The 27,822-nt window shown below is 34.9% G+C and overlaps 1 protein-coding gene across 1 annotated transcript; it reads left to right on the forward strand.

Moving 5' to 3' along the window:
• Positions 1–29: 29 nt before the first annotated feature.
• Positions 30–27,793, forward strand: ATG3 (autophagy related 3). The gene is made up of 12 exons (XM_007104001.2): positions 30–517; positions 3,154–3,195; positions 6,826–6,875; positions 10,497–10,567; positions 11,930–12,037; positions 16,845–16,894; positions 18,943–19,024; positions 22,443–22,477; positions 22,728–22,883; positions 23,658–23,785; positions 25,831–25,899; positions 27,539–27,793. The coding sequence occupies exons 1-12, from the start codon at positions 446–448 to the stop codon at positions 27,618–27,620; spliced, it is 945 nt and encodes a 314-aa protein (XP_007104063.1). The 5' UTR covers positions 30–445; the 3' UTR covers positions 27,621–27,793.
• The last annotated feature ends 29 nt before the right edge of the window (positions 27,794–27,822 follow it).

The raw sequence follows: 27,822 nt of genomic DNA on the forward strand, positions 1-27,822 counted from the left end.
CTCGCGTCACGTGCCCGGAGACTCCTGTGTCACGTGAGGCCCAGGTGGCGGCGGAGCTACGGCGAGAGAGCGAGAGTAAGAAGCGGAAGCCGGAAGGGGCGCGAGTGAAGGTTGGCAGAGAAGACTCCTCCCGAGAGGGCGAGGGGTGCGCGTGCGCCCTCTTCTTCCAGCGCAGACCCGCCGCCCTCGCTCGCGGCCAGGTGACAGCTGGGCCCGGCCTGCTGCGCGCTGCCTGGGGCGCGAGGAGCGCGCGCCCTGCCCTTGCGCGCCGTGCCGGCCGCCCCTCCCCCTCGTCCCGTCCCTCCCGTCGCGTCCCGTCCCGTCGGGTGCAGTCGGCCGGTGCTGAGGCGAGTCGGCGGCAGCAGGGACATTTTCTGACTCCCGACCACTGTCCCAGCTGCCCTTTCCTCTCCGACGCGGGGCCGGCCGCTACTCCGGCCCCAGGATGCAGAATGTGATTAACACGGTGAAGGGAAAGGCACTGGAAGTGGCTGAGTACCTGACCCCGGTCCTCAAGGTAAGCCGGGCTTGCCGGGGGCTGTCAGGGTCACGCTTGGCTCTGCAGGGACCAAGGACCGAACGCCGGGGGAGTCATGGTGTTGTCCGGTGGGGAGCGGTGTAGGAAGCTGGCAAGGGTGGTACGCGGGAAAAGGTGCAGCCCCCTCCTGCGGTCTTATCTAGCTGTTCTCTAGGGTAAACTTGGAGCGACGCTCTGTGCGTACTTCACCCGCCAGAACTCAGCTCGTCCGGGTACATCGGGTTGGAACGTAGTCCGCACCTAAGTGGGTTTTAGAACATTAAATCCTAACATTGGAAGTCTTTTGAACTTTTTAAACAAGGATTTTGCTTATTTTAAAGAAATGAATCAGTGTTTGGTACTAAAATGACATGTTACTTTTTTTCTTTCAAATTTCGTAGTAAGGCTTGTAATTAGGAGTTTGAAATAGTAAGTTGTGAATGAGGTCGCAGCTTATTAGATTTCAGTGGAACAAGGTGAAATTTGCAACATTATTTCTTTCAGTACCGTTAAACCCAGTTTACAGGCAAAACCCCCTTTCCCAAGTTTTAAAATAGCTGAAACTAGTTCATCTTGGACGTCAGTGATAATACGGAGCAGCTTGACCCTTCTAGATACATAATTTTTTTTACATTGGCAATAACAGCATTTTTAAACTAAAAATTGTGACACGTTAGCTTTTACAGCAGTGACTGACTTTCTTATTTTCAAAGATAAATTTCTAGAATTGCATTCGAGTTTTTCTTTTATAACCCTTTATGGTAAGTTTTTTGTTATTGTATCTTTATTTTTCCTTTCTGAAAAGCGAGCAGTGATAGTAAATGAATAGCGATTTCTTGCTTAAGTGTTTTTTTTCTTGAAGCTTTTATTAAAATTTTACAAATCTTAGTGTAGGATGAAATATCCATGGAAATGGTTGCTCCTCTCTAGTCAAGAAGTTACTCTGGTGAAGATTTTACTTTGCTCCCTTTCCATGACAAAGCGAAATATTAGTCCTGTAGTTTTTAAATACTTATTTCTAAGAATGGTTTAAAAATGATATCTTGTTGGGCCAAGTTAAAAAAAAAGTTTATAAATGAGAACTCCAACATTCGCTACGCTTACATTTGTTTACTGTGAAACCCATCATAATTAAGATTATTCAGTCAACTTTGAAAATAATTTTTTTGACATTTGAATCGAATGATTCTTTTGCATATTATGTCATCTTATCAGAAACGTCTAACTTACTAGGCATACAGCATTGAAATAATACACAATTATTAAAACTTTTTAGTTTCAGGGAGAGAGGAGCAAGAGAAAAAACCTCCCAAATAAAGTATAAAACTGCTATTTTGAACTTATAGGATTATGTATTGAGAAAGCATTCTACTTGTTCACCAAACTGAAAGGATGTGTTAGCTTGTATGTATTTTTAGTAATAAGGAAAGCAGAATTAATGACCCTATCCTTGATCTTCCCTGTGCACACTGTTGGTTTACAGAGTGAATTCTTGTAGTTTCCTACTAGACATGGGAAGGCAAGGAGAAAAAGCTAAATCCCTGGGAAATAGATGATGATTTATCCCAACGAGTAGAAATTAAGAAAAATCATGGTTTGGAAGGCACATGTATAGTAAAAGCCAAAGTCCTTAAAATGATCTTCAAGCCTATACTTGTTTGGCAGAGGGTCCTTACTACTGGCTTTTAAGCAAAAGCCCTTGTTCACTTTTGCTTAAAAGCCAGTCGGAGCTCTATGTTATCCATCAAGCACTCTCTTGCCTTGGGTTTTGCATTTGCTCTTCCTTCTGCCTGAAATGCTCTTCCCCCAGACAGCCTTGTGGCTGGTTCCTTTCCTTAAGGTCTCTGTAGTCACCCATCAGTGTGGTCTTTGTTCTGTTACCATCCTATTTTAAATAACCATCTCTCTCCCTCCACCCCTGACCAGTTTCCTCTCTGCCCCATTTTTCTTTTTGATATTGATGACCATTTGGCTTTTCTCCCTGAACTAGAGTTTAAACTTCTTATGAGGACAAGGAGGGGTATGGTCTATTTTATTCACTCTATGTCCCTATTACCTTAAATAGGGCTTGGCATATAGTAGTTATTTGGTATTTTTTGAATCACTAATGTTCATAAATGAATCTTCATTTTTGTAGATTTCTACCATAAAATTTGGTAAGTAACATCCTTGCTTTAGAGGAGAGAATATTGTATAATATCTTGGTGGAGATGAGAATAATGGGAAAGTATTAAATGATTTAGGACTTCTAGATTTGGTTTCTAATGTTACTCAAATGAGACATTGGCTGAATTGTAATATATTTAAACATCTTTAAGACATTTTTCTGTTCTGTAAAATAATGATATTTTCATTTCACAAAATTATTTTGAGGTTTAATGTTTGTATAAATCTTTGAATGTTTTTCCAAAGAACTTTGCTCTAATATAGCACTGATCACATTATGTTGTGATTATTTTCATGTCAGTTTCCTCTGTTATACTTACATATTCCTTGCGGTCAGGTACCAGTGACAGATTGTTTTTTTGCACATGCTCCATTACCTAGATGGGTACCAGGCAAATAGTTGCCCACAAACATTTTTCAGTTGAAAATGATAGATAGTGTAATACTGTTACTCTTTTTACTTTCTTTAGGAATCAAAGTTTAAGGAAACAGGTGTTATCACCCCAGAAGAGGTGAGTATTGAAGATAACAGTATAAACCTATTATATTCTACAATTACATAAAACTGGGTGGCTTTTGTGTTTTATAAGAAAACATCTTGAAGTTTAATCTTGATTTGAGTAAAATTAGATCTTGTTGACTATAAGCAATTTTGTAATTGTAATTACAATTTTGTAATTGTAATTATAATAATAGCAATTTCTATTTCCCATAAAAGAAAATGTAACTTCCGTCTCAGTTTGTCATTTCTCATATTTTTCTGTAGTTTCTCTTTATTTAGAGATGAGGGTGGGAGAGGAAATGGAAAAGATTCCTATAGTGACTTATCCTTCACTCATATTTGTATTATATTGAGCTGTGCCCTGGACTCTGGTGTTTGTTGTCTTGCTTTTTTCTACCCCAAACATGAGTTTTCATGGCTTTCCATTTGGAAACTTTGTCTCAATGCTTGGATATTAAGTTTTCTATCAGTATTCAGCTTAAATATTTTATTGCTACATATTTAACATTGATTTTTTTTTCCCACCATTCTTTCACTTTTTCTACTAACCAGACAATGATGAATCTGCTTAACGCAGAAACAAATGGCTCTTTTATAGGCCAGTTGTGTTTTATTGAACTTTTAATATAAATTTATGTTTTGAGGAATCATTTTACTTGTTCACTAAATCTGTATAATAAAAGTATTGTCTTTCCTTTAGGTAGTTTATTTTGTTGTCTTTAGAGAAATGCATTCTGGTCTAAAAATCCTTTTGGACTCCAGTTTTATGAATAGTTAAGGTTACATCAGACTTATTTTTTAGTCTTAATGAATGGCAAATAATTTATTTAAGCTTCACCTTTAACTCTCATTAAAAGTACCAGTCATTGGCAATGAAACTTTGTTGAAATGAGCCATGTTGTATGATCTGGTTGTAAATTCCAAGACCTCAGGCCAAGGAATTAACTGATCTTTTAGTTTTCAATTGTGATGGAATCTCTTCAGTCCCAAATCCTTGTAAGGTCAAAGGATGGTGTGCTTAACTGACAGTTTTATCTAAAATTTTTATCTAAAATTGTCTTTATGTTTAGTGAAAACAGAATAGTATGGATAAAACCTAGAAGACCTGCCTTCTAGACCCATTTCTCTAATTTCTCCTATTCTGACTCAGGCAAATCAATTAATCTGTCTAGGCACAGGCCTCATGTTTCCTCATCTTTAAGATGAGGGATTTTGACTCGACATTCTCTAAAGAACCCAGTCTGCCTTAGGCATCATGAGTTTAATACCTTGAATGCCAAATAAAACTAAATTTTGAGCTTAAGGATATCATTAATGTTCTTGAAACTCAGTATCTAAAATAAAGAGCAGAGATGAAAGTGCGCTGTTTTTCTTGTACTCTTCGGCTTTATCTCCTCTATGTGAAAATGGCTAATTGGTAAATAGATGGTTGGATTTAGAGATACAAGTCTGTGGTCATTGAATAGAATTAAGCAAACCATTTTAAAACAGCTACTAATCCTACAGTGAATAACTCTTACACTTAATTGTATCTGAAGTGATTTATGAATTTCCCCATTTTTAAACAAATGCAAGGCAAAAACTAGCTCAGCTGGGTACCAACCACATAATGCTGAATTGAGATAGAGTGCAATTATGGGATTTAATTAGATTAGAATGAGTCTAGAGGAAGAAAACCAGAAGACAAAATGCTTTGGATCAGTACTATACTGAGTTGATCTATTCATTTGTTTTCTCTTACTGTTTCTGGGCTTCTGGCTGTCAGCCTCTAACTATCTTTTTGTTTTCATTGAGAGGTGTGGAAGTATTGTGTTTAAAAATAAGGACAGGCATTATCTAATATGATACTGTCTGACTAAAAATACTTTAATATACAACATGTGTATGACTTGAGTAGAGTACTAGTAATAGAGGATAGCTTGAAGAATAAAGTTGCTCATCAGAATGTTAATATTGATTCTACCTTGTTAAAGTTATTCAGTCTTATCCAATATTTAATCACTAAGAGAAGGCTACTGTAAGCAGTATTGAGAATTTAGAAACTTGAATCTTTTGTTTGAACATAGGAAGCATGTAATAATAATAATGGCCACTGCTAATGAGAGCAGATATATACATGTACTAAATATCATTAGTAGCATAGGAATTCTATGTTCTTTTATATTTTTCCTTATCTTCTAGTGTTTTTGTTATTTTTTCAATGGATGCCACCGGGGTGCTGGGGAATAAAATATTAGAGTCTTGTGATCTCAAGGCAGTATCATTAAAGAGTTTTTAAGTTTTTAATTCTTTGCTTTGCTTGCATTTTGTTAAATTAATACTTTTTTGGTGATGATGAATTAGTTCCCAATAGCCATAGAGTTATGCAGCATCTGGTTGCAAAGACCCAAAATGCTTAAAACCTGGGGGAGAGGGTATTGCTTTCATTTGGGTTTTTGTCTTTACCTAATCCCTTTAAGTAGTAAAGAAATTATTTAAATAAAAGAACAGAAACATTTTGTAAAGTTACTGTTGGGAGTATGCTGCTAAATCTTATCTTGTTAATCTGTCTTCTTAAAAGAAGTTACTGTCAGAATTCTTTATAGAGTTTTATTCTCTCAAATTAAAGCAAAATATCATACATAGACATACTTTTCTCAGAAAGACATTAGAAGGTTAAATATAATTTTTTGCTGTGTAATAAACCCATGAACAATATATGATTTTAAGTTAGAGCTGTTGTAAAATAGTAATTGGGGAAGTATGTGTGCATATAGCTTGAGTTGGGACATTGCAGTTATGTTTAACAGACTTTCATTTTCTGCTCTCAAGAATAAGCAGGATTTCTGTCTTGCGATAAGATCAGTCCATGCTCATCTATAATGGAAATTCTCAGAAGATTAAACCCTTTATTCCTGAGTCTGTTTTTCATTTCTGAAGAAAAACAAAAATTTGTACAATGTTCAACCTGCCCAGAAAGTCCAAGATGTGTTAGAGGATTCAATTTCTTAATTGTCTTGGTGTTTTCTGATTCAATCCAAAAGCTTCTAACTTTTTCCCCATTGTTTGCCAGTACATTTCTCACTTTTATTAATGATTCCTTTAATAGTGTGGAAAAGCTTTCAAAATTAGATGTTACTTAAATTTTTTTTAAATGAGGAAGAAAAACTGTGTGCACTGTGATGTAATAAACAATTCTTACATCATAGACCTGTAGTTATTTAGTAATTTTTTCGAAGATCTTCATTGACTTTTCAACCATTAGCAAGAATCACTCTACATTTTATTCATCCATAAAGTGGTTTTTGGCATTTTAAAATCCTATTGTGTTACCCTTATTCATTTCATGGTACTGTATGCTTTTGGCATTATCTAAATCCAGTGATTACAATTGAATAAAAAAATTAACAGCACTCAATATTTTTTCTTCCAAAATTAATTTACATTTTCATGGATGTTAAAAATTTTGTAGTTTATTTTAATAAATACTCAAAAATAAATCTTTAGGATGGTAGAGCAGGTTGGTGCTGTTTGCATTTTAATTGATTATTTTGAATCAAGGTTACCCAGGATGATCCCTTTGGTATTTTGCCACCTTACATTCAATGATGTTCACTTTTTCTTTTTTCCTTTTTTCATATTTCTTCTAAATCTTCAATAGTTTGTGGCAGCTGGAGATCACTTAGTCCACCACTGTCCAACATGGCAATGGTAAGTACTCGAGTGAGGAACAGAAAGTTTATAAAAGGTGTGATTTCATCATTTTGGCAGTTTACAAAATAGATTAGTGCATGAAAATTAGAATGACCTGTTTAACCCTCCTCTAGTAGATTTTTCTATTAAATAGTGCTCCAGTGTTGCTAAAGTAAAATAAATGAAGAAAAACTGAACATTATGCCTGTTTTGTTTTGCTCTGTTAGCACAAAAGATGGAGATTTTTGAGATAAATGCCTTACTTCCTTTACCAGTATTCCATTTCTTTATAGTGTCTAAGTCTGTTCTTGTGGTGGGTCTTTAAAAAATAATTTTCAGAAGTTTAATAACTTTGATTAGCTTTTTTTTCTGTTCATAAGCATAATATTTAACATCTTTATTGGAGTATAATTGCTTTACAGTGTTGTGTTAGTTTCTGCTGTGTAACAGAGTGAATCAGTTGTATGTATACATATATCCCCATATCCCCTCCCTCTTGCGTCTCCCTCCCATCGTCCCTATCTCACCCCTCTAGGTGGTCACGAAGCACCGAGCTGATCTCCCTGTGCTACACAGCTGCTTCCCACTAGCTATCTGTTTTACATTTGGTAGTGTATATATGTCAATGCTACTCTCTCACTTCATCCCAGCTTACCCTTCCCCCTCCCCATGTCCTCAAGTCCATTCTCTACATCTGCATCTTTATTCCTGTCCTGCCCCTAGGTTCATGAGAACCTTTTCTTTATCCATTCATCTGTCGATGGACACTTAGGTTGCTTCCATGTCCTAGCTATTGTAAATAGAGCTACAGTGAACATTGTGGTACATGACTCTTTTTGAATTATGGTTTTCTCAGGGTATATGTCCAGTAGTGGGATTGCTGGGTCATATGGTAGTTGTATTTTTAATTTTTTAAGGAACCTGATAAGCTTATTTTTCAAATTAAAATGTATTGACTTTTTTTATGACATTAATAAATGCAGAGTTTTGCAGAATCTTATGGTTCTTTATCATAAGACCTTCTTTAAGGTTCAAAAGTTTCTCCCCTTTTTAGGAATGAGCTCAAAAGTTGAGAGATTCATGTTACCAAATAAGGTCTTAATTGGAAATCTACTTGTAACAGACTTTTCAAATTTTTATTTTCCTCATTAACTTTTCTTTTAATTATAAAGTAATTTAAGCAACTAGCAGTTCTCGTAATGTGTTTTTTAAATATCTGAATAATAACAGAATGTTTTAAAACAAATTCAGTTTCATTACTTTGAGTACTTACGATAACAGCAACTGGCAGTAGCTGCAAAACTGATCCCAGTACTGGCAGACTATTTCAATTAGGCTAGAATTGTTTGGAATTATCATCTTGTTTGGATATGAGTGGTTCAACTTGTTACATCCTTTTTTTTCCCTCAGTGACACTTTTTCAATTGTAGTTGAAAGGTAGAGTTTTGATTTGGGAGCAGGGGTTCTAGAATTAACAAGATTCTAATTGATAATGTTTTCCTTAATATCTAAAGAGCTTAAATAATTAAACTATTTAAAATCACAGGAGCAGGGGTTCTAGAATTAACAAGATTCTAATTGATAATGTTTTCCTTAATATCTAAAGAGCTTAAATAATTAAACTATTTAAAATCACAGTTAGAATTCTCTTTCATCTGTGGCCTATTCTATTACCCTTAATTTTTTTTTTTTTTTTTAACAAGTCCTTGCCCCTCTGTGAGTTTCATGATTCTGTCTGTCCCCTCTTTGGGGACCGTGGGCCTTTTGGGATCCGTAAAATAATAAAATGGGTTCCTGGACTGTTTTCAGTATTTCAAAAGTCAAAGAGAAACTGCATTTGTGTCACCAAGCCTTTGGCCAATGCCCAACCTACCCTTAATTTTTATGCTTAACACATATCCAAAATAGTTCTTACTGCTTTTGATCAATTGCTCTTTATCTTGTAGAACATTGTTTTTTATGTACCAAGGAAGGCCAAAATGTCAGGTTCATTTATTTTTATGTCCTTGTCTTTCCTATGTGTATTTCTGTTCCATATTTTAAATTATGTTCATATCATAGAAGCTCTCTGATTTTAGACTTTTTTCCTCCCTAATTGTTAAAACTATATTTAGCTGTGTTGTGGTCTATAATATATATGTATATTTCAAGTCATATAGATATATAAAATTTAAGGTAATAGTCATTTTATGGAAAAAGAACTAAATAAGGATTTTCTTCAATACACATGTGATAGATATACATTTTCTTTATTCAGATTTCTTTGTTGAAGCCCTTAGTAGTCTAGTTAGTTTAGTTATATAATTTATAGTATTGTTATAGGGGTTGGTATATATGGACAGGATCTTCTTTTAGCAGGTGGTAGTTTATAGTTCCATTTCATAAATTGTGATGGTTAAATAATTTTATTGTAACTTAGAACTCAGTTATATCACACTCCAATGTCTATATTTCTGGCTAAATTGTTGGGGCCAAAGGAACAATTCATTTTAAATCAATGCTGGAAACAGACCATTTCTATGCTATACGTTCATGTTTACAGGTGCCATCATGACTGTATTATATTATCTTCCCGCAGAACTTGAGGCATTACCATGATGTTGTTGAATTTGACACTTGGAAATGGCCTAAAGATACTAGAAGCCTGCCAAATGGTTTTAGGACATTTCCTGGCTTTATCTTATGCTCAAATCTATGGTTTGAAGTTTAGACTGAAGCTTAACATGGCAGCGGAACTCAAAATTTATGCTCATTTATATTTGTGACAGTTACAACATGCCACTCTAGCTCTGACCAATTCCCCTAGGTGACCCACAGAAGAATCTTTGAACAAATTTCTTAGTGAGATATTCCAGAGTAGCCCCCCAAAATCAAATAGCTGGCTCTGACCCACAGAGGGAGCAGTGTTCAAGAGCAGGAGCCCTACAGTCACTTGGCTCCATCCTGGCTCCTCTACCTTCTGGTTTTGTGACTGCGGGCAGCCTGACTTCTTTAAGCTTTTGTTTACTTACTTATAAAATGGGAATATAAATATTACTCACTTTTTAGATATCTGAGGATTATATAAAAATACTGCGTGTTACAGTTCTAGGTCCTATACTTAATAAGCACTCAATAAAAGGGTTTTTTGTTTGTTACAACCGTTATTATTCTCAACATTATCATCTTGTGATTCAAAGCATCTTTTATCTCTTAGTTCCAGTTTTAATACAGTGGTAGGAATGTGGACTTACGAACCACCTACTTTGTTATGTAATGTCATGGAGCTATTTTTCTGCCTCCTCTTGGTCTTCAGATGAGCAGTACTTTAACATTAAAAATCTGAATGAGATTATATTTGGTTAGAGGCAAACACAATAGTTTCATAATCTAGTTCTGTATTATTCTACCTTTTTGTCTAATATTTAATCCAAATTCTTTTGGTCTGTCTGCATATCTTGGTACATTTCACTTACAATAAATATTGCTATGCTCTTCATTGCCGTGACGTATGTCACTTATGGCATCCTTCCCAAACCAATCCTAAAATAATTTTCTCAGGGGTGTGGATTGTGTAGTGTTGAGATTAACATGTGATATCTTCTGTCTTTGTCTTTTAAAATATTTTTTGTATTTTGGTGCTTTTCACTCTTTTTAAAGGGCTACAGGGGAGGAATTGAAAGTGAAGGCTTACCTACCATCAGGCAAACAATTTTTGGTCACCAAAAATGGTAAGAATTATGTTGTATATATTAGTTAATTTTAAACAAAGAGTTATATTTTTAAAAAAACCTTAGCACTTGCTGATCTTAATTCATGCCTAAAGTGGTACTTGCAGCTTCCCTCAGACAGAAATTTGGGAATTTAATGAAACTCTGGATTTTCTATGGGTAGGGTATTTTTTCCATACTTGATTTTATCTCCTTCCTTTTTGTTATTTCTTTTTGCCAAAAAAAGTCTAGTTTTAAGATATGAAGGAAAAGAGCTGTAAGCAAAATTGGACTTTTTTCTCATTGGGCTTTTTAAGCAGACTTCATAATCATAATCTTTTTAGCTGTTTTAATCATCTTTAGACTTAAATTTTTCATGGAAAGTATAACAGATACTATCTTTGATATCTAAAATCTCAAAGCCAGAGGTTTTATTGTCCATTGTGTCGTTGAAAGATTGCCTGTAGGCACAAAAATGTTTCTGAAACAGGTATTTATGAAGTTAAAGAAGTTATTTATGAAGCTAATTTGAAAACAACATCAAAAGGTTGTTACAGTCCCTATGTAATCACATAACAATACATTGATTTCTATTCTAATTTGCTCACTCATTATAGGAAAGGGAAAACATGTACAAAACATCAGTTCTTTATTTCCTACAATATGTTTTTTTGATAGGATTGGTCATTTATATCTTGCTTGTTTTAAAAAAAAATCAGGAGATTAATAGCATTTTTTTGACCCCATGTCGTAATGTTGTTACCTTATAATTTTTCAATTTTAGGCTTATATGAATTATAATACCTGTTAATCGATGCATTTGCTATATGAAAACTTGGCACCAATTTGTATAAGAGAGTAAAGTTTAGCAGGTTAGTGAACTTTAAACTGGTTTATCCATTATGAATAGCTGGAGCTTAAATGTGAATTATGAAATACATGTTGAAAGTTACTTCAGCATTGCAAACCAGAGGTCACCTCTACCACCTCCGAGTATAACAGGTGGTGCCTCCATGTTCTGAGAGTAAAGCTGTTAAAATAGTATATTATTCATTAGCCTGAGGTTGAACAATGTCATCTCTGACTTTAGCTTTGTTGATGTTCACAGATCATCAAGGTAGAGAATATATAGAACACTCCCAGTAGAGCCTTTGTATTTGTCTTCTAACAAAGCTATTTAGAGAAAGATAAGTGTGGTCAAATAATTTTGTCTGTGGGTTGAATGTAACTGTTAAATTAAGTACTCCTATTAGAAGTAAAATATAATATTTACCTAATATTTTGGTGGCAGAAATATATTTTATGGAATAAACTTTCTCTTTTTTTAATGGATTTATAGGAAGCAGATTACGTACCAGTAACTGTTTTTGCCATTTTTTATAGTGCCATGCTACAAGCGGTGCAAACAGATGGAATATTCAGATGAATTGGAAGCTATCATTGAAGAAGATGATGGTGATGGGGGATGGGTAGATACTTATCATAATACAGGTAAGAGGAGAGTAGAACGGCATGTATTTAGTTTAAATTGTTTTAAACTCCTTTACAATCTTTTATAACAGCCTTGATTTAAAAAAAAAAAAGGCTACATAAAGGCATATTATGACTTAGTTTTCATAAAGAAAATATGTTCTGAGTTTAAATCTAGGATACTAAAAACAAGTTTTCTCCCTCTAACTCCTAGAGAGTAGGAGGTATATCAAATGTAGTGCTAGAGCAGGGTTTCCCAGTCTTAGTACTATAAACATTTTGGGCAGGATAGTTCTTTGTCATAGCATTTTCTGTGCATTGCAGAATGTTTAGCAGTATCTCTGGGCTCTACCCACTAGATGCCTGTCACATCCTCCCAGTCGTGACAACCAGAAAAGCCTCTAGACATTGCCAAATATTCTGCGAGGGGCAAAATTGCTACTCTCAGTTGATACTTACTGCAGTAGTCAGAGGGCTAAATAATCTGCACAGGAAAAAGTACCTCATTAAGTCTATTTTTCCACTTCTCTGAATAAAAGATACTGCCATCATTTCCTTATGATGATATAGAAACACATTTAGGAATTGAGCTCCTTGATTTGAAGCTCTTTTGTTCCTTAATGAATTGAATGTTGTTTTGTCAAGGCCTAGAGAAAATAGATTGAACAACTTCTTAAAATAATTTAAAAAATCATCCTCTTTTCTTCACTGAGTAGTGCTGTTGGACTTTTTTTTAAAATTTTTTCCCCTGGATCTTTCCAAAGTCTTTTAGCTGCTCTGCTTTAGTCTTCACGTGACTGGGAGATGTGAGTAGCACATCTGTAGGAAATTGCCTATTGACTGAATAGAGCCATTGGTTATAGCACTGTATTTCTGATATCAAGTTAGTGAGTTTCTCAAGTTGTCTAGTTGTATTGTATTCCATAACCCCTACCCCAAAATCCAGGTACATATTTACAAAGGCATTCATCACAGAGATAAGCAGGTGCCGGAATGATTGGATTGACAGAAATCTATTACAGAAATTCTACAACTAAAGAAATGTTTGCCATGTTGACAGAAGACAAGTAGCATCATTTTCTTACATAGAAAGCAACATGGTATTATACTTCAGTTAATTTGGTGTACATAAATTCTAAGTAATGTTTATGAAAGATACCTTCAGAATTTTAGGTTTAAACTATATTCTGATTGGCTTAAAGCAGTGCTTCCAGCTGACTCACAAGGCTAGGTGCCTGGTTCTTTATTCACCTCAGTTCCCTTTGCTTCATCACTGCTTTTCTTCTCTCAGGTTTCTTTTATTTCTGTTAGCCCTTGTATTAGTCATGGTACTCCAGAGAAAGCATGGATATAGATATAGACAGGTTTGTTTTGAGGAATTGGCTTACGTGATTGTGGAAGCTAACAATTCTGAAATGTAAAGGTCAGGCCGGCCAGCAGCCTGAAGACTCAGGGAACAGTTGATTGCTGCAGCTGGAGTCTAAGGGCAGTCTGGAGGTGGAATTAATTCTTCTTCTTGAGCACTCAGTCTTTTTCTCTTAAGGCCTTCGACTGATTGAATGAGGCTCACCCACATTGTGGAGGGTAATCTGCTTTACTCTAAGTATACTGATTTAAATGTTAAGCACATCTAAAAAATACCTTCACAGCAACATCTAGACTGCTTTTTGATCAAACTATGGGACACAATAACCTACCCAAGTTGAGGTGACATATGAAATTAACCATCACAGCCTTATAGAGTATTACCTTCATTAGAATCATTTGAGCTTTCTTTTTCTTTGCCAGTATGTCCTACTTTTAGGAGAGTCTGGTTTAATGAGATACTACTACATTATATTTAAACAGATTGAAGAGGTTTATTTTCTTTTGTTTCTATGTAGTAGATTCAGTGAATTTTTTTGTAATAGCAATTTATTATGTTAATGTTTGGGCTTTACTGTTATAAAATAATCATACCTATTATAAAATAATTTCTAGAAAAACTGTGAAGTAAAAGTTTTATGCCAGAGCTGTGGATTGTGACATTTTCCATTTGTGAAAATGAGTCATTCTTTGGTTTGGATATATTGAACAGATATATCAAAGCTTTAGAAGATTAACAAAGGAGCAAAGCATATTTTGTATTTAGGGTTTTTTTTTCTTTAATATTTCCCATCCTTGTTGAACTATTTAATTGAGAACATTGATGGGTATTTTGAATTAGAAATATTATTTAACTGACTTATGATGCTGCCATCTGCTTAATGTCACTTTCATTGAGATAAGTAGGTTCCAAGGTAGTTGCTTAATGAGGTGCACTGGACAGAGCATTGAACCAAAAAGGTGTAGGTCGAGTCCCAGATTATTCATGTAACTGTCTGTGAGATTCATGCAAATTACTTTCTTTTTCTGGAGACTTCATTTCTTTATAGGGAGAAATCATTACCTTATAGAATAGTGTTTGTAAGGATTATATAAGATATAGAAACAGTAAAATAGAAAGTCCCATATAAACCTTATATGATATTACTACCTCTGAATGTCCTGGATTTCTGAAGCAAATAGCATATATTTTTTTAATTTTTAAAAATTAATTTATTTTATTTTTGGCTGTGTTGGGTCTTTGTTGCTGCATGTGGGCTTTCTCTAGTTGCGGCAAGCAGGGGCTACTCTTTGTTGCAGTGCACGGGCTTCTCATTGCGGTGGCTCCTCTTGTTGCAGAGCAGGGGCTCTAGGCACGCGGGCTTCAATAGTTGTGGCATGTGGGCTCAGTAGTCGTGGCTCACGGGCTTAGTTGCTCCACGGCATGTGGGATTTTTCCCAGACCAGGGCTCGAACCCGTATCCCCTGCATTGGCAGGCAGATTCTTAGCCACTGTGCCACAAGGGAAGCCCCTAAAGAGCATATTTAGTATAACCAGTATCTTGTTGAAAAAATTTCATTGCAGGTTTAAATGTAAATACTGGGTTGGCCAAAAAGAGCCTTCGGTTTTTAAATAAAAATAAAAGACACATTTTTCATTTTCACCAAGAACTTTACTGAACAACGTATTCACCCTTCTGTTCCACTACCTTCTGCCATTTTTCAGGCAACTTCATAATTCCATCTTCCCAAAACTTTTATATATTTGAGCAAAGAACTGTTCCAGATGCCTTTTACAGTCTTCCAGGGAATGGAAATTTTTTTCCATTAAGAGAAGTTTGCAAAGACCAAAATAAATGGAAATCCGAATGTGCAATGTCTGGTCTGTTGACTAATTCTAGACGCTTTTCACTGAGTGCTGCTTTCAGTTCGTCTAATTGGGAGCATTACTTGTTGGAATTAATCGTTTGGTTTTCCAGAAGGTGCTCATAATAGAGGACTCCCTTCCAATCCCACTGTATACACAACATCACCTTCTTTGAATGAAGACCGGCTTTTGGTGTGGTTGGTGGCGGTTCATTTCGCTTGCCCCACAGTCTTTTCCATTCCACGTTATTGTACAGTATCCACTTTTCACTGCCCGTCACAGCTTGTTTTAAAAACTGAACGTTTTCATTATGTTTCAGTACAGAATCACATGTGGAAATACAGTCAGGAAGGTTTTTTCCAGGGACTTCGCAGTGGTTAAGAATCCGCCTACCATTGCAGGGGACTTGGGTTCGATCCCTGGTCCAGCAAGATCCCACATGACGCGGAGCAACTAAGCCCGTGCGCTGCAGCTACGGAGCCTGCGCTCCAGAGCCCACGTGCCACGACTCTGAAACCTGCGTGCTCTAGGGCCCCCGTGCCGCAATTACTGAAGCCCGTGCACCTAGAGCCCATGCTCCACAACAAGAGAAGCCAACGCAGTGAGAAGCCTGCACACCGCAAGAAGAGTAGCTTCTGCTTGCCGCCAACTAGAGAAAAAAAAAGCCCACACACAGCAACAAAGACCCAATGCAGCCCAAAAAAAAAAAGTTTTCTCTGCTTATCTTATGTGGAACCCAAACATCAAAGTGATTAACATAACCAAGCTGTTGCAAATGATTTTCAACGCTTGATTTTTGCGTATGTTGGCTCTCTCCCACGTGGTATAACGTTGATTGTTCTCAGTCAATGTCTCGAATTGATCGGTATCAACTTCAACTGGTCTACCTGACCGTGGAGCATTGTCCAGAGAGAAATCTCCAGCACGAAACTTCACAAACCACTTTTGACATGTTCGATCAGTCACAGCACCTTCTCCATACACTACACAAATCTTTTTTTGCATTTCTGTTATGTTTTTACCTTTCTTGAAATAATAAAGCATAATATACCAAAAATGTTGCTTTTTTTCTTCCATCCTCAACAGTAAAATGGCTACACAAAAATTCACCAATTTTGATTTTTTTTTTTAAATGCATGCTGATATGACAGCTGTCACATAGAATCTATAACAAAATTGTTTGGAATGAAGTTAAAGATAACTAAGTGCTATTAGAGCCATCTTATGTCAAAAACCGAATGAACCTTTTGACCAACCCAGTATGACTCCTGTAATCTCTTAATCTGTTCATTTTCTGAGGATAAATATTTATTTAGATAGACTCACAGAAGGAAAGTAAATAAGTGAAGAATAGTAAATGAGGAATGATAGAGTAGGCTAATTTATGGTAAAATATTAAATTGGTGTTTAAAATGTTTTATTTTTAATATGAAAGGTGCCTTTGGGATTATTTATTCTTATTAGAGTTCATTTGTAAAAGTTCTGCTAACATTGCCTCCTCATTTCAAAGAACTTTGAGAATTTAGGTAACGTTAAGTATTTTTATATTTCTTAAATCAGGTAAATGGAGGATGTTTACAATTTAATTTTAGTTATATTCTGCTGAATTTTAAACAGGTATTGCAGGAATAACTGAAGCAGTTAAGGAGATTACACTGGAAAGCAAGGTACTGGTTGTTTACTTACGTTTCTAAATTCAGTGACCTAGTTATTTGCATGTATATTTATTTTGAGATTATTCATATCATTTTTATGCAAGCTCCAATTATTTATTATCAAGCTCTTTTAAATTCCAGTTATTTTATTCCCTCTCATTTTTCTACATCAACATACCAAAACACTGCTGTTTCCCAGTGCTTCTCTTTTCTTTAATCTGTCAAATGGTTAAGAAGAACATTTTTTGAGATTGTAACTGGTTAAAATCTACAAATTTTTTTACTAATTGGGAAGATTTCTAGACCATTTTAAAAGAAACGGCTTTTTTAAGTATAAGTACCAAATGGTCTTCAAGTGGAGGTTTTGAGGGGATTTATTTACTTTCTGATCAGTAGCTGCTGATGGTATCGTGTTTAAATTTGTAGTTTAAACATTAAGTAATTTACTCATTTCTTCTGTAGTTTCTTAATTTACTGCTAATTTGAGGGATTCTTGGTTTTTTTGTTTTATTTTTTGTTTTGAAAATTTAAAGGAAACTTTAGTTTATGTCATCCAGAATCAACATTTTGGATGAGTGGAAGCTAAATGGGTTTTATTGTACAGTTTATTTGAAGGAAGGGTAAAAATATATAATTGGGTAGAAATTTTCTGCTTGAAAGTTTTCAGTTAATTTAGACTATCTGTATTACATTAGCTTTTCCATTTCTAGAGAAAGAATGATTATAGTTTCTTCGTATTTTTGATTCAGTTGTTTGAAATAATATTTAAAAAATATGAAATGCCTTCACCCTTTTCTTAACTATTTTGTTCACAGTCAAATCTCTTAGAGGATAGAATATTTGGACAGAATAATTGTGTTCCTTTTGTCCTTATGAAACATTCAAATACAACAGTTCCTAGTTTAAGATAGTCTTCTTTATGTGTTTTTGTCATTTGGATCTTTTGGGATTTGTTACTGGGGCTTAACAGAAGGTGTGAGAAACCAAAACAATATTTTTTTTCTCTGTGTACAATTTTATGCTTGCCAGGGATTTAAGGTTCAGTTCATTAGTCTGAGAATTCATCCTTTTGAAGTTTTACTTTTTGGAGAATTTGAATGATAAAGGAAAAATTACATAAATGGCTTTGCTGCTTCAGAAGCTCTTGTTTACTCCAGCCATTAGTATGTATGCTTCAGACTTTGGGAATGATAAATGGCAGAGGAGTGTGGATAGCATTGTTTGATAGGTTTATGGTAATTCTTTTAAGAATTTTTAATAAATGCAATAATGGTTAATATGGTACTTTGTATCCCACTTAACGTTCTTATGTCCTAGTAAATGTCGAATATTTAGAATAATTTACAACTAGAATATGTCTTCCCTGTCACTTCCTGTTTAATATAGAATTTACATGATTATTTATAATTTAGTGTTTAGAATACTTGCTATCCAGAGTAAAATTATAAATTAGGTGACACTAAATGTCCAATTTTTTTACCTACTGTGACTTCAGATTTTTAGAATATTAATTTTGTGAAAATGATAATTGTATATTAGGCTTGGCTTTGGTTAGCATTTCATTCTAGTGCAAATATAGTTAAGAACTGAAATCCTATGTGTTCTAATAACTGTAATTGCTTAATTCAGTCAGGAATGTTAACAAATTAGAGAATATGATATTTATTTATAATAATAAATTTAACTTATAAATGTATTGTGATTTATAGATATATAGCTTTTTCTCCTTTAAGTGTGCAAGTTAACTTTGAATTGGTTTTCTAATACTAATGAATTGCTTAACTAGAAGTATTGTTTTGTTGGAAGTGAAACTGGCAACTTTTTTAGATGACTTGGTGCTTCTATGATACTTTTATATTTTTCAGTCACAGCACTTAGCACATCACTCTTAAAGATTGGCTTATGGGTTTGTCATCTGAAGGAGGAGTTTCTTGAGCATAAGAAATACCTTATCACTCTTATTTGTACAGTGGTTAGTTAGCACTGTGCTGGTGTGTGGGTGCTTGGTATTTGAACTAATGAACATATTTAAGTGACTTTAAATATAATCAATTTCAAAGGACAGTATAAAACTCCAAGATTGCTCAGCATTATGTGAGGAGGAGGAAGAGGAAGATGAAGGAGAAGCTGCAGATATGGAAGGTATTCGTGTTCTGGATTTGCTTTAATCACAATAGAATATTGCTATTAGAATTTATGTAACTGATGTGAGTTAAGAATTCTACTCCATTGTGTTCTAAATTTAACATTTAACAGCCTAGAGAGGATTTGTTTAGTTTAAATTTAATCAGCACAGAACTTATCTTGGTCTTGGACTCTTCTGCTTCACCCAGAGCATAGCCGTGATAGCATTATTTCTGCTGAGATCAGTACTGGTCATAAATCTTTAATGCTGGGTACCGTAAGACACAGATTCTTAAGCTAATTCTTAAATTCTTTCAGAACAGAACAAAATTTGTTCTGGCATTTAGTATTTTCTCTTTCCTTTTTGATAACATCTTACTACTAAAACCTTATGATAGTGATTCTTAATGGGGACTTTTGAACTACATGGAATCCCCCTCACTGCTCCCTGAAAATCTGAAGTGCCTTCCTAGGATTGCTAGCTGAGACTCACTGCATTAGTGAATCATTGTTACAAGAGATTGAAACCCACTGTACTAACAGAACACGGTAATACAGGTCTAAAAGTATACGGCTATTCAAAGCTTCCTATTTCATTAGCATGATAATCTTTAATACAGGTGAAACCTCAGATATTTAAAATTAGATGAAGAAATTGCTGTCATCAGGACAACCTCTCTGTTAAATCCAATCTGTCTTTATTATACTTACCTTCTTTGCATTATTTATTTGATTCTATTAACCATTTCCTCCTCTTTTTTTTCCTCCCTGATTTTTTGACACAGGATTTTCCTCCTCTTTCCTTGACTGTTTCTTTTAAGTCATCTTGCTGGGCTCTTTTACTTCTGCTTCACTGTTAAATATTACTATTTCATGGGGTTTCACTTTTTTTTTTTCCTGCTCACTCCCAGGTAGATTTTTATCTACTCTTATGACTTCTGTAATTGAATACTGTGGTCTGGCACAGAATTGTTTACAACAGGAAAAATTGTGTATAAGTTACATTAGATTCTCTATGAGAGTTTATGAGTTTATGAATATGTGTATGTATATAGAGAGGGTTAGTTGGAAAAAGGAAGAGGACATAAAAAAGACAGGGCAGGTATTTTGGAGGCTGTAAGGTGGCTAAATCCCCCCAATACATAGGATTTAGTGAGAGAGAATGCAAAAGTAGAAGGTAGTATCAGTAGAGTTGAAGCACCATAATGGCAAGTGGTGTTCGATGATGAGGAGGTGACAGCATAGCCTAATCAACCAGAGTAGCCTTTACTTAAAAGTACCTTTTTCAGTTTTGTTTCCTAAATTACTTTTGAGTTTCTGTGAAACCTAGCTGTATATCTGTTCCTGAATTCTAGTAAGAGCCTTGTCCTTATTTCCACTGTGTACTCCTATTCTGTGAGGAAATCCAAATGAGTTACTTGTAACCGAAATTGCTCACAGCAACCTCATATACCGTTTCTGTGCTCAAGATATCCATGTCTAAACCCCCAACCCAGATCTCCTGAACTTCACATCTACTTGTTTAGTTTCATTTCCACGTGGATGTCTCATAACTGTCAGAACCACCTTCTTGTACAAATCCTCTTTCTGGGTTCCATTTGTCTCTGAATGGCATACAGTTCCGGTTGGAGTGGGGAACCTTGTGAATAAAGCACTGTTTTTAGAGTACAAGCTGTGGGACTGCCTTAAATATCTGGCAACCTTTTAGTATGTTACATTTCCTTTGAATAGAGTTAAAGAAACAATTGCTGTATACGGAATTTTGCTTAAAAACAGTGTTGTTGGTATCTAAAATAACAGTTAATTTTCATCCATCATTCATCAAATATTTATCGAGCAATACAGTATCTATGTATCAGATACTGTATTTGATGCTGGAGATAAAGCAGTAGACATGATCTCATGGAGCTAATATTTGATTTAGGGGACACAGACAAAAAACAGTAGATAAGCAAAACATATACTGTCTTAGATGGTTATAAGTGTTAGGGAGAAAAATAAAGGTGGGAGGGGATAGGGAGTCGTGTAGTACGATGAGTGTTGTAATTTTTAAATAGGTTAGTCAAGGGAGAACCTCATTGAGGATATGCCTTTTAAGTAAAGCCTGGCAGGAAGTGAATGGACAAGCTATTTGGATATCTGAGGAAGAGTGGAAAGGCCCTGAAGTGGGAGCATGTGTGGCTTGTATAAAATACTGCAAGGAGGCTCCTATGTCTAGAGAGGAGAGAGGGGAGAGTAATAAGGCATGGAGTCAGAGAGGTAACCCAGGGACCAGATCGTGTAGGGCCCTGGCTTTAACTCAGAGTGAGACAAAAAGCCATTAGAGGGTTTTTCTAAGTAGAGGAACAACTGAGAATGAGATTTAACATCTCAATAGAATCAATGTGACTGCAGTGTTGAGAATAGAGTGAAGGGATAGGGACAACAGTTAGGTGGCTATTTTGATAATCTAGGCAAGAAATGACTGTGGCATGGGCTCAAGTAGGAATTGGAAGGGATGAGAAACTGCAGATTCTGGACATATTTTGAGGGTAGGGCTGAAAAAGGATTTGTTGCTGGATTGGATATGACATGAGGGAGAGAGAGTACTCAAGTGTGACTCCAAGGTTTTTGACCCAAATGTCTGGAGAGATGTCATTATTGAGATGAGGAAAACTGTAGGAGTGAATGGCTTTGGAGTGGGAGTCAGGAGCTCAGTTTTTGACATGTGATATTTGCTCTGCTCCTTAGTCATTCATTGGAGTCATAAGTAAACAATTAGGTATCCATGTTTGCAGTCAGGGAATAAATTTAAGAGTCATCAGCATTTAAAGCCATTGGGACTAGATGAAATCATCAATGGAGTAAGTGTGGGTAAAGAAGAGACAAGGTCCAGAAACTGAGCCCGTAGTTACTGTAGATGATGAAGGGGAACCAGCATAGGAGATAGTGAAGGAGAAGCTAGTGAGGTGGGAGGAAAGCCAGGAAAATGTAGTATCTTAAAGGCTGAGGAAAGAAAACGTTCCAAGGAAGAGGGAATAAATCATGCCAGATGTTCCTGAGAGGTCAATTAAGATGAAAACTGGGAATTTACCACTGGATTCAGCCAAGTGGAAGTCAATGATGACTTTAATGAGCACGTTTTATGCAATTCTATAAATAGCCTTGTTGCACCCTATGGAGTCACCTAGGGCTCTACAGTATTATTGTGCCAGTTGGTATTAGTGATACTGTTGTAGCACAGACCAAGCCTTAAGCCTGCTAACTTTCTCTGGCTTTGTCAGGTAAAGTGTCTGCTGCTTTAGAAGTATAGAATTAGCTCCCTCATATTTATTCAATATCTTCAGTCAGAACAAAAGCAAAAACCCAGGTTTTGAATGATACTCTGAAGTAATATGTAATTTGGTTTAGGAAATTACTTCGAACTTGATTAATCTTTTGTTGCCTTTTTAAACAGAATATGAAGAGAGTGGATTGTTGGAAACAGATGAGGTTTGTAAATCAAGTTTTTTCTTTAGTTAATTTTTAATGAGTAAACCTGGGAATTAGTGTTCTTAATATCTTGATCTATCAAATGAGTTTTTAATATGTGTACATTGTTTACAGTATATAACATTTTAGCTTTAAATTTTGTTATATCTGCTGTTGAATAAAAAATATTTGGGATGGGAAAAATAGATTTTCTAAAACATGACATTCATAGTGATTTTAATGGTTGTAAATTTTTCTCCACTATTACCAGGCTACTCTAGATACAAGGAAACTAGTAGAAGCTTGTAAAGCTAAAACTGATGCTGGAGGTGAAGATGCTATTTTGCAAACCAGAACTTATGACCTTTACATCACTTATGATAAATATTACCAGACACCACGACTATGGTTGTTCGGCTATGATGAGGTAAAAATAAAGACAGACATTTTAATGTAAATATTTTAAATTTTTGTGTTGAATTCTTTTGTCATTAGGCCCATGGATATATACTTTTGCCTTTTAAATTTTACAAATCATTTGTTTTATAATTTTGTGATAAATGTTAAGTTTGATTCTTATTTTGAAGAAACTGTGAATTATTCATTGTAACAACACCACTGCTAAGAATTAAACAGAAATAATCTGTTACATTTATTTCTTGGTCCCTGAGCTTATTTATCCCTTCAAAATGTGAGGAAAATTGAAGTTGGTTTGTTGTATTAAATTTTGTTTGGGATTATATCTATTGGATATATAGGCATTTGCAGAGTGATCATATTGCATGTAGTTTTTTTCCTTAAGAATTTCACTTAATTGAATTAAAGGATAACTGAAATAAAATTAACTTGTTTAACCTGTCATTCCAGTGACTATAAATGGGAAACAAGAACATAAAACAAAATCGGCCTAAAAGATGTTATAAAGTTATAAAATGTTTTGATAGCCATGAACCTGCCTTTTTGTGGGATCTTTTCTGTATTAGATGGTGGCTGATGTCACATAGCCTTGATGGACAGACTCTCTCCTCCCTCCCTCCCTACCTGGTGTAAATAAATCCTTTGCCCAGAATAATCTGGTGATTCTAAATAGTATAGACTTCAGAACTGCAAGTGATGTGGGAGGTGGGGATAAGTATAAACCCTGAAGTTTAGACCTAAAAGTTTTTAAACAGTAATTTCAAAGCACTTTTTATGGTTTTAGCAACGGCAGCCTCTAACAGTTGAGCACATGTATGAAGACATCAGTCAAGATCATGTGAAGAAAACAGTGACCATTGAAAATCACCCTCATCTTCCACCACCTCCTATGTGTTCAGTTCACCCATGCAGGTGTGTCTGTGTGTGTATTTGTGTGCGTGTGTGTGTGTGTACTTCATGGATTTACTACTTGGGAGTCTGTATAAACATGGTGGCCAAACAGAAAAAATTTACTTAATAAATAAAATTCTCTTTTGTCTTCCTTAGGAATGTTTTTGTGCTTAAATAATATATAAGACAAAGAAAAAAAAAACCTTACCAATTTCCTTTAAGTTTAAATTCATTAAGAAGAATTTTTGTCCTTTGTGTGTGTTTAGTTATAGTATAGATCTTTGTGATTTCACTCCTGTTATTAGCTCCAAGAATACTTTGGAAGATCCTTTTTACATTAAAAAATACTAATCATTTAGACATGGTTTGCTCTATTGTGATATATCTTTCTGCGAACGTGCAATGTAAAGTTAACTTTGTGCTTTTTCTAGGTGACCTATTTATCTCCTTTTATTGGTTAGTGAAGGGAGATGTATGTAGAATTTCTCTTCCTTTACTTTTAAATTAAGAGGTTTTCAGCCCTACCAAATCAAGTACATTTTATAATTTGGGATTTCTTTGTATTAATGTTTCTTCACAGGGCCAAATAAGTGAAACTGAACCTATATATATGATCTGTTTAGAATTTTCCATAAAAAAAAGTTACATGCTAAATTCTTTCAGTTATTTCTAATGGGTAACTTCTACAAATCATTGAGCAATTTTGGTAACAGTATTTTTCAGATAAAAACTCTGATATTCCATTGACTAATTAGAGGCAACAGTCTTGTTTTTAAAAATCCTTTAATATTTTCTTCTCATTTTTAACAACCTTTTTATTCCAAAAATCTATCCCATAGGAAGTCTAGTTCATTTTCAAGTTTATGTTAAGAGTGTTAATAATGCTAACTATGAAAAATATTTCAAGAGTCATTAGTTTAAAACTAAAACTATCTAAAATTATCTAATCTAAAAGGTTTTCATTTTTGAGAGTTATTTTTTTGGTTCCTCTTATGGCTTGAGAGTTTAGGACAGAGCTTATCAAACTGAGGCAGGTCTCTTTCTGAAGTATAAACTTTACTCAGTGGGAAAAAGAGATAAGTAATTTAACTGGTGATGTTAAACAGTTTAGTAAATGACTGTATTATGGAATATAATGTAAATAAGGCAAAAAAAAGCTGGGGGCCTGTAAAATGAGACTGCAAGGGCATTTTAGGCCTTGCCCTTGGCTGCCTCAGATTATGTCTTCATATTCTCAGGGCCGATACATTTATTCTCATCTTCTAAGTTGACTGCCTCTTTCATAAAGGTTGTACTCATAAAAATTGAAGTGGTGTTATTTAAGCCAGGATATGTGTAAAAGTTCATTTCTTTTGTACAGTGCCCTTTTGTCAATTATATGCTCAGGCAATTACTTTGATGCCACCTTTTTCTATAGCATAGGAGATTCACCAGTTGGCCACAAAAAAATTTGTGGAAAACTTCAGATAAATATCCTTCTTTATATAAAGCCAAAAACATTTTTCTAAATAGAATCAGATAATTTTAATCTAAAAAAATATATATATAAACCTCTTAACTCTGACCAGTTGGCTTTTCTTTAACTCAGTTTTGGTTTACTCTCTGTTAAACATTTAAACAGTCAAAATCACAGCCTTATAAATATCTTTGTGTTTTTTTTAACCAGCTGTTACCATGTAGCTTTTTTGAATTTGCCTGTTTAGATTCTTTTTTGTTTCTCAGAGCAGGAAGCCCTTGCTCTGTATTTATGCCCTGGCATGATTTCCCTTTCTCTGATTTTCTGCCCTACCCCCCTTTTACCCCCATTATAGGAAAGTTAACTAGTCCCATTGTGTTCATTTGTGACTACTATGGCTACAATAAAACTGTCTGCATGACTCAACAATCTGGCTTGTTGGGGAGTAGGGAGGAGAATATTTTACAATAGTACTGTTATATATTAAAATGAATTCACAGACGGTAATAACGTAGGTGTAATAACGTAGGTTTCTTCGCAAACAAAAACTTTCTTTTCCTACTTTGATCCAATTGATCTATACTAATAAGATGTGTTCTTTTGCTTTTAGGCATGCTGAGGTGATGAAGAAAATCATTGAGACTGTTGCAGAAGGAGGGGGAGAACTTGGTGTTCATATGTATCCTTACCTGTGTATGTGACTAGAGGCAAATTGCTTCTGGGATTTTTTTTCCCCCCTTTTTGGGAAATTTAGTATAAACTTTAAGGCACAGTAGTATAACTTATTTTAGCCCCGCATATCTGGAAGTCTTAGTGGGAGTCCTTAATTTATTTAGAAAATGTTACATTGTGATAGTTCTGGCCTTGTTCAGTTGATAAGCACATGTCCCTGTGTGCACCAGTTAGCTCTGCCTTGTTACAGAGCTTCAGAGCAATATGTACTTCTAGGTAGCAGCTTGCCAAGTGCTTTTGTTTGTTGAGGCAGTGGCTGAGAGTATGCAATTCCACAACTGTGAACTCTTTATGGAAAAGAAACTCAAAGTGCTTGATCTGTTTATGAAAGATGAATAACCTGTGAATTTAGAGGATAACACGTGAATATCTTTTCAAGTATATTTCTGATTTAACATGTTATCAAAAATGTACTTTTCTATCAGGTAAAAGTAAAGTTGGGTTTTGTCAGTCTGAGGTCTCTGTGAAGCAAAGAAAGAATTCAGATTAAATAAATAGGTTAATTAAAAAGTCAAGCACCTGAAATCTATTTCAGGTAGTCTTTAAATATAGTATTTTCATTTTTCTCCAGATAAGAGCACCTCTTTATTTCTCAGGGGTTGACAAGAGGAATTAAGTAAACTACTGGATCCTGAAATACACGTACCCATAGCATGAATTCATCAAAAGCAGTCAAGAGTCAATGATTTAAATACCAAATAGCTTGAATTAGTTTGATGCTAGATTGACATTCGACTTGGTGGTTCCTGCCACTCAGTGTTAGATGTAGACTGAGGGGTCACCACTGTCTTGGAACTACAGATAACCTAAGCATTGCTAATAGAATGTGTGCCTCAGAGAAACATGGGGCTGATTTGATACTGAAACAAACCAAGAACTTTTGGTCCAAACCAGAATTACTCTTAAAATTCTATTATGCATAATTTGAGCATTTATCTCTGTTTTGGAAGCTGTGTAGCAACTTGGAAGATTCTCTATATAATTCATAATTGTCATCAATTCCCCTGAGAAAAATTAATCTCTTAATGTTTCTAAGTGCAGTGGAACATAGAAAAAGATTCAGGAATTTATTAAAGACAGTCCAGTATAGCAGATTTATTAAAGACTATTCCAGTATAGTATATGGCAAGTACATATACTAACCAAGAATCATTCCTTATGGAGGGTTTTTACTTATTTTTTGTTCTTTTCCTTCAGTACTTTTATATTCTTTACACTGTCTCATTTTCTAACATACTCTAGCAAACTTATAGGCAGTAAAAAGACCATCTCCCACTCATTTAAACATGTACAACCTTGTCCTTATTTTTATATTAAAATATTTGGGGTAATATGAACTTGTACTCATTAAGAAGTCTTACATGCAAATATTAAATGCGGCCGGGTCAGTCATTCTTATAGAGAGCCTCATGTTGAATAGACACCAATTGCATGAATGAATTTTTTTAATATAATATAATTGATTTAAGATTTTATCTTCTGTATTTTTTCTGAGGAGTTATTGCTTGATAAAATGGATATTTACAATGTTAGCTTAAATCATAGAACTATTTACCAATCTGTTTTCCTTAGCTAAAGACCTTTAGGTATCTTCTAATTTTCTTGAAATTTGTACAAGCTGTCATTCCAACAATAGAATATGACTACACAAGACACTTCACAATGTAACAAAGAGAGCATAGAATCTATCCTAATTATTGGTTCTGATTTTTAAAGAATTAACCCATAGATGTGACCATTGACCATATTCACCGATATGTACAATTTCTCTAATAAAGAGAATTATATGTTTATGCATTAAATAAAAAGTTCCTCTACCAGCCTTATTTGTTTAATAAAAATGAGTGTAAAGAGACCGTTTTTCTTCTTA

The sequence above is a fragment of the Physeter macrocephalus genome, chromosome 1 (assembly GCF_002837175.3).
Source record: "Physeter macrocephalus isolate SW-GA chromosome 1, ASM283717v5, whole genome shotgun sequence".
Lineage (NCBI taxonomy): Eukaryota > Metazoa > Chordata > Mammalia > Artiodactyla > Physeteridae > Physeter > Physeter macrocephalus.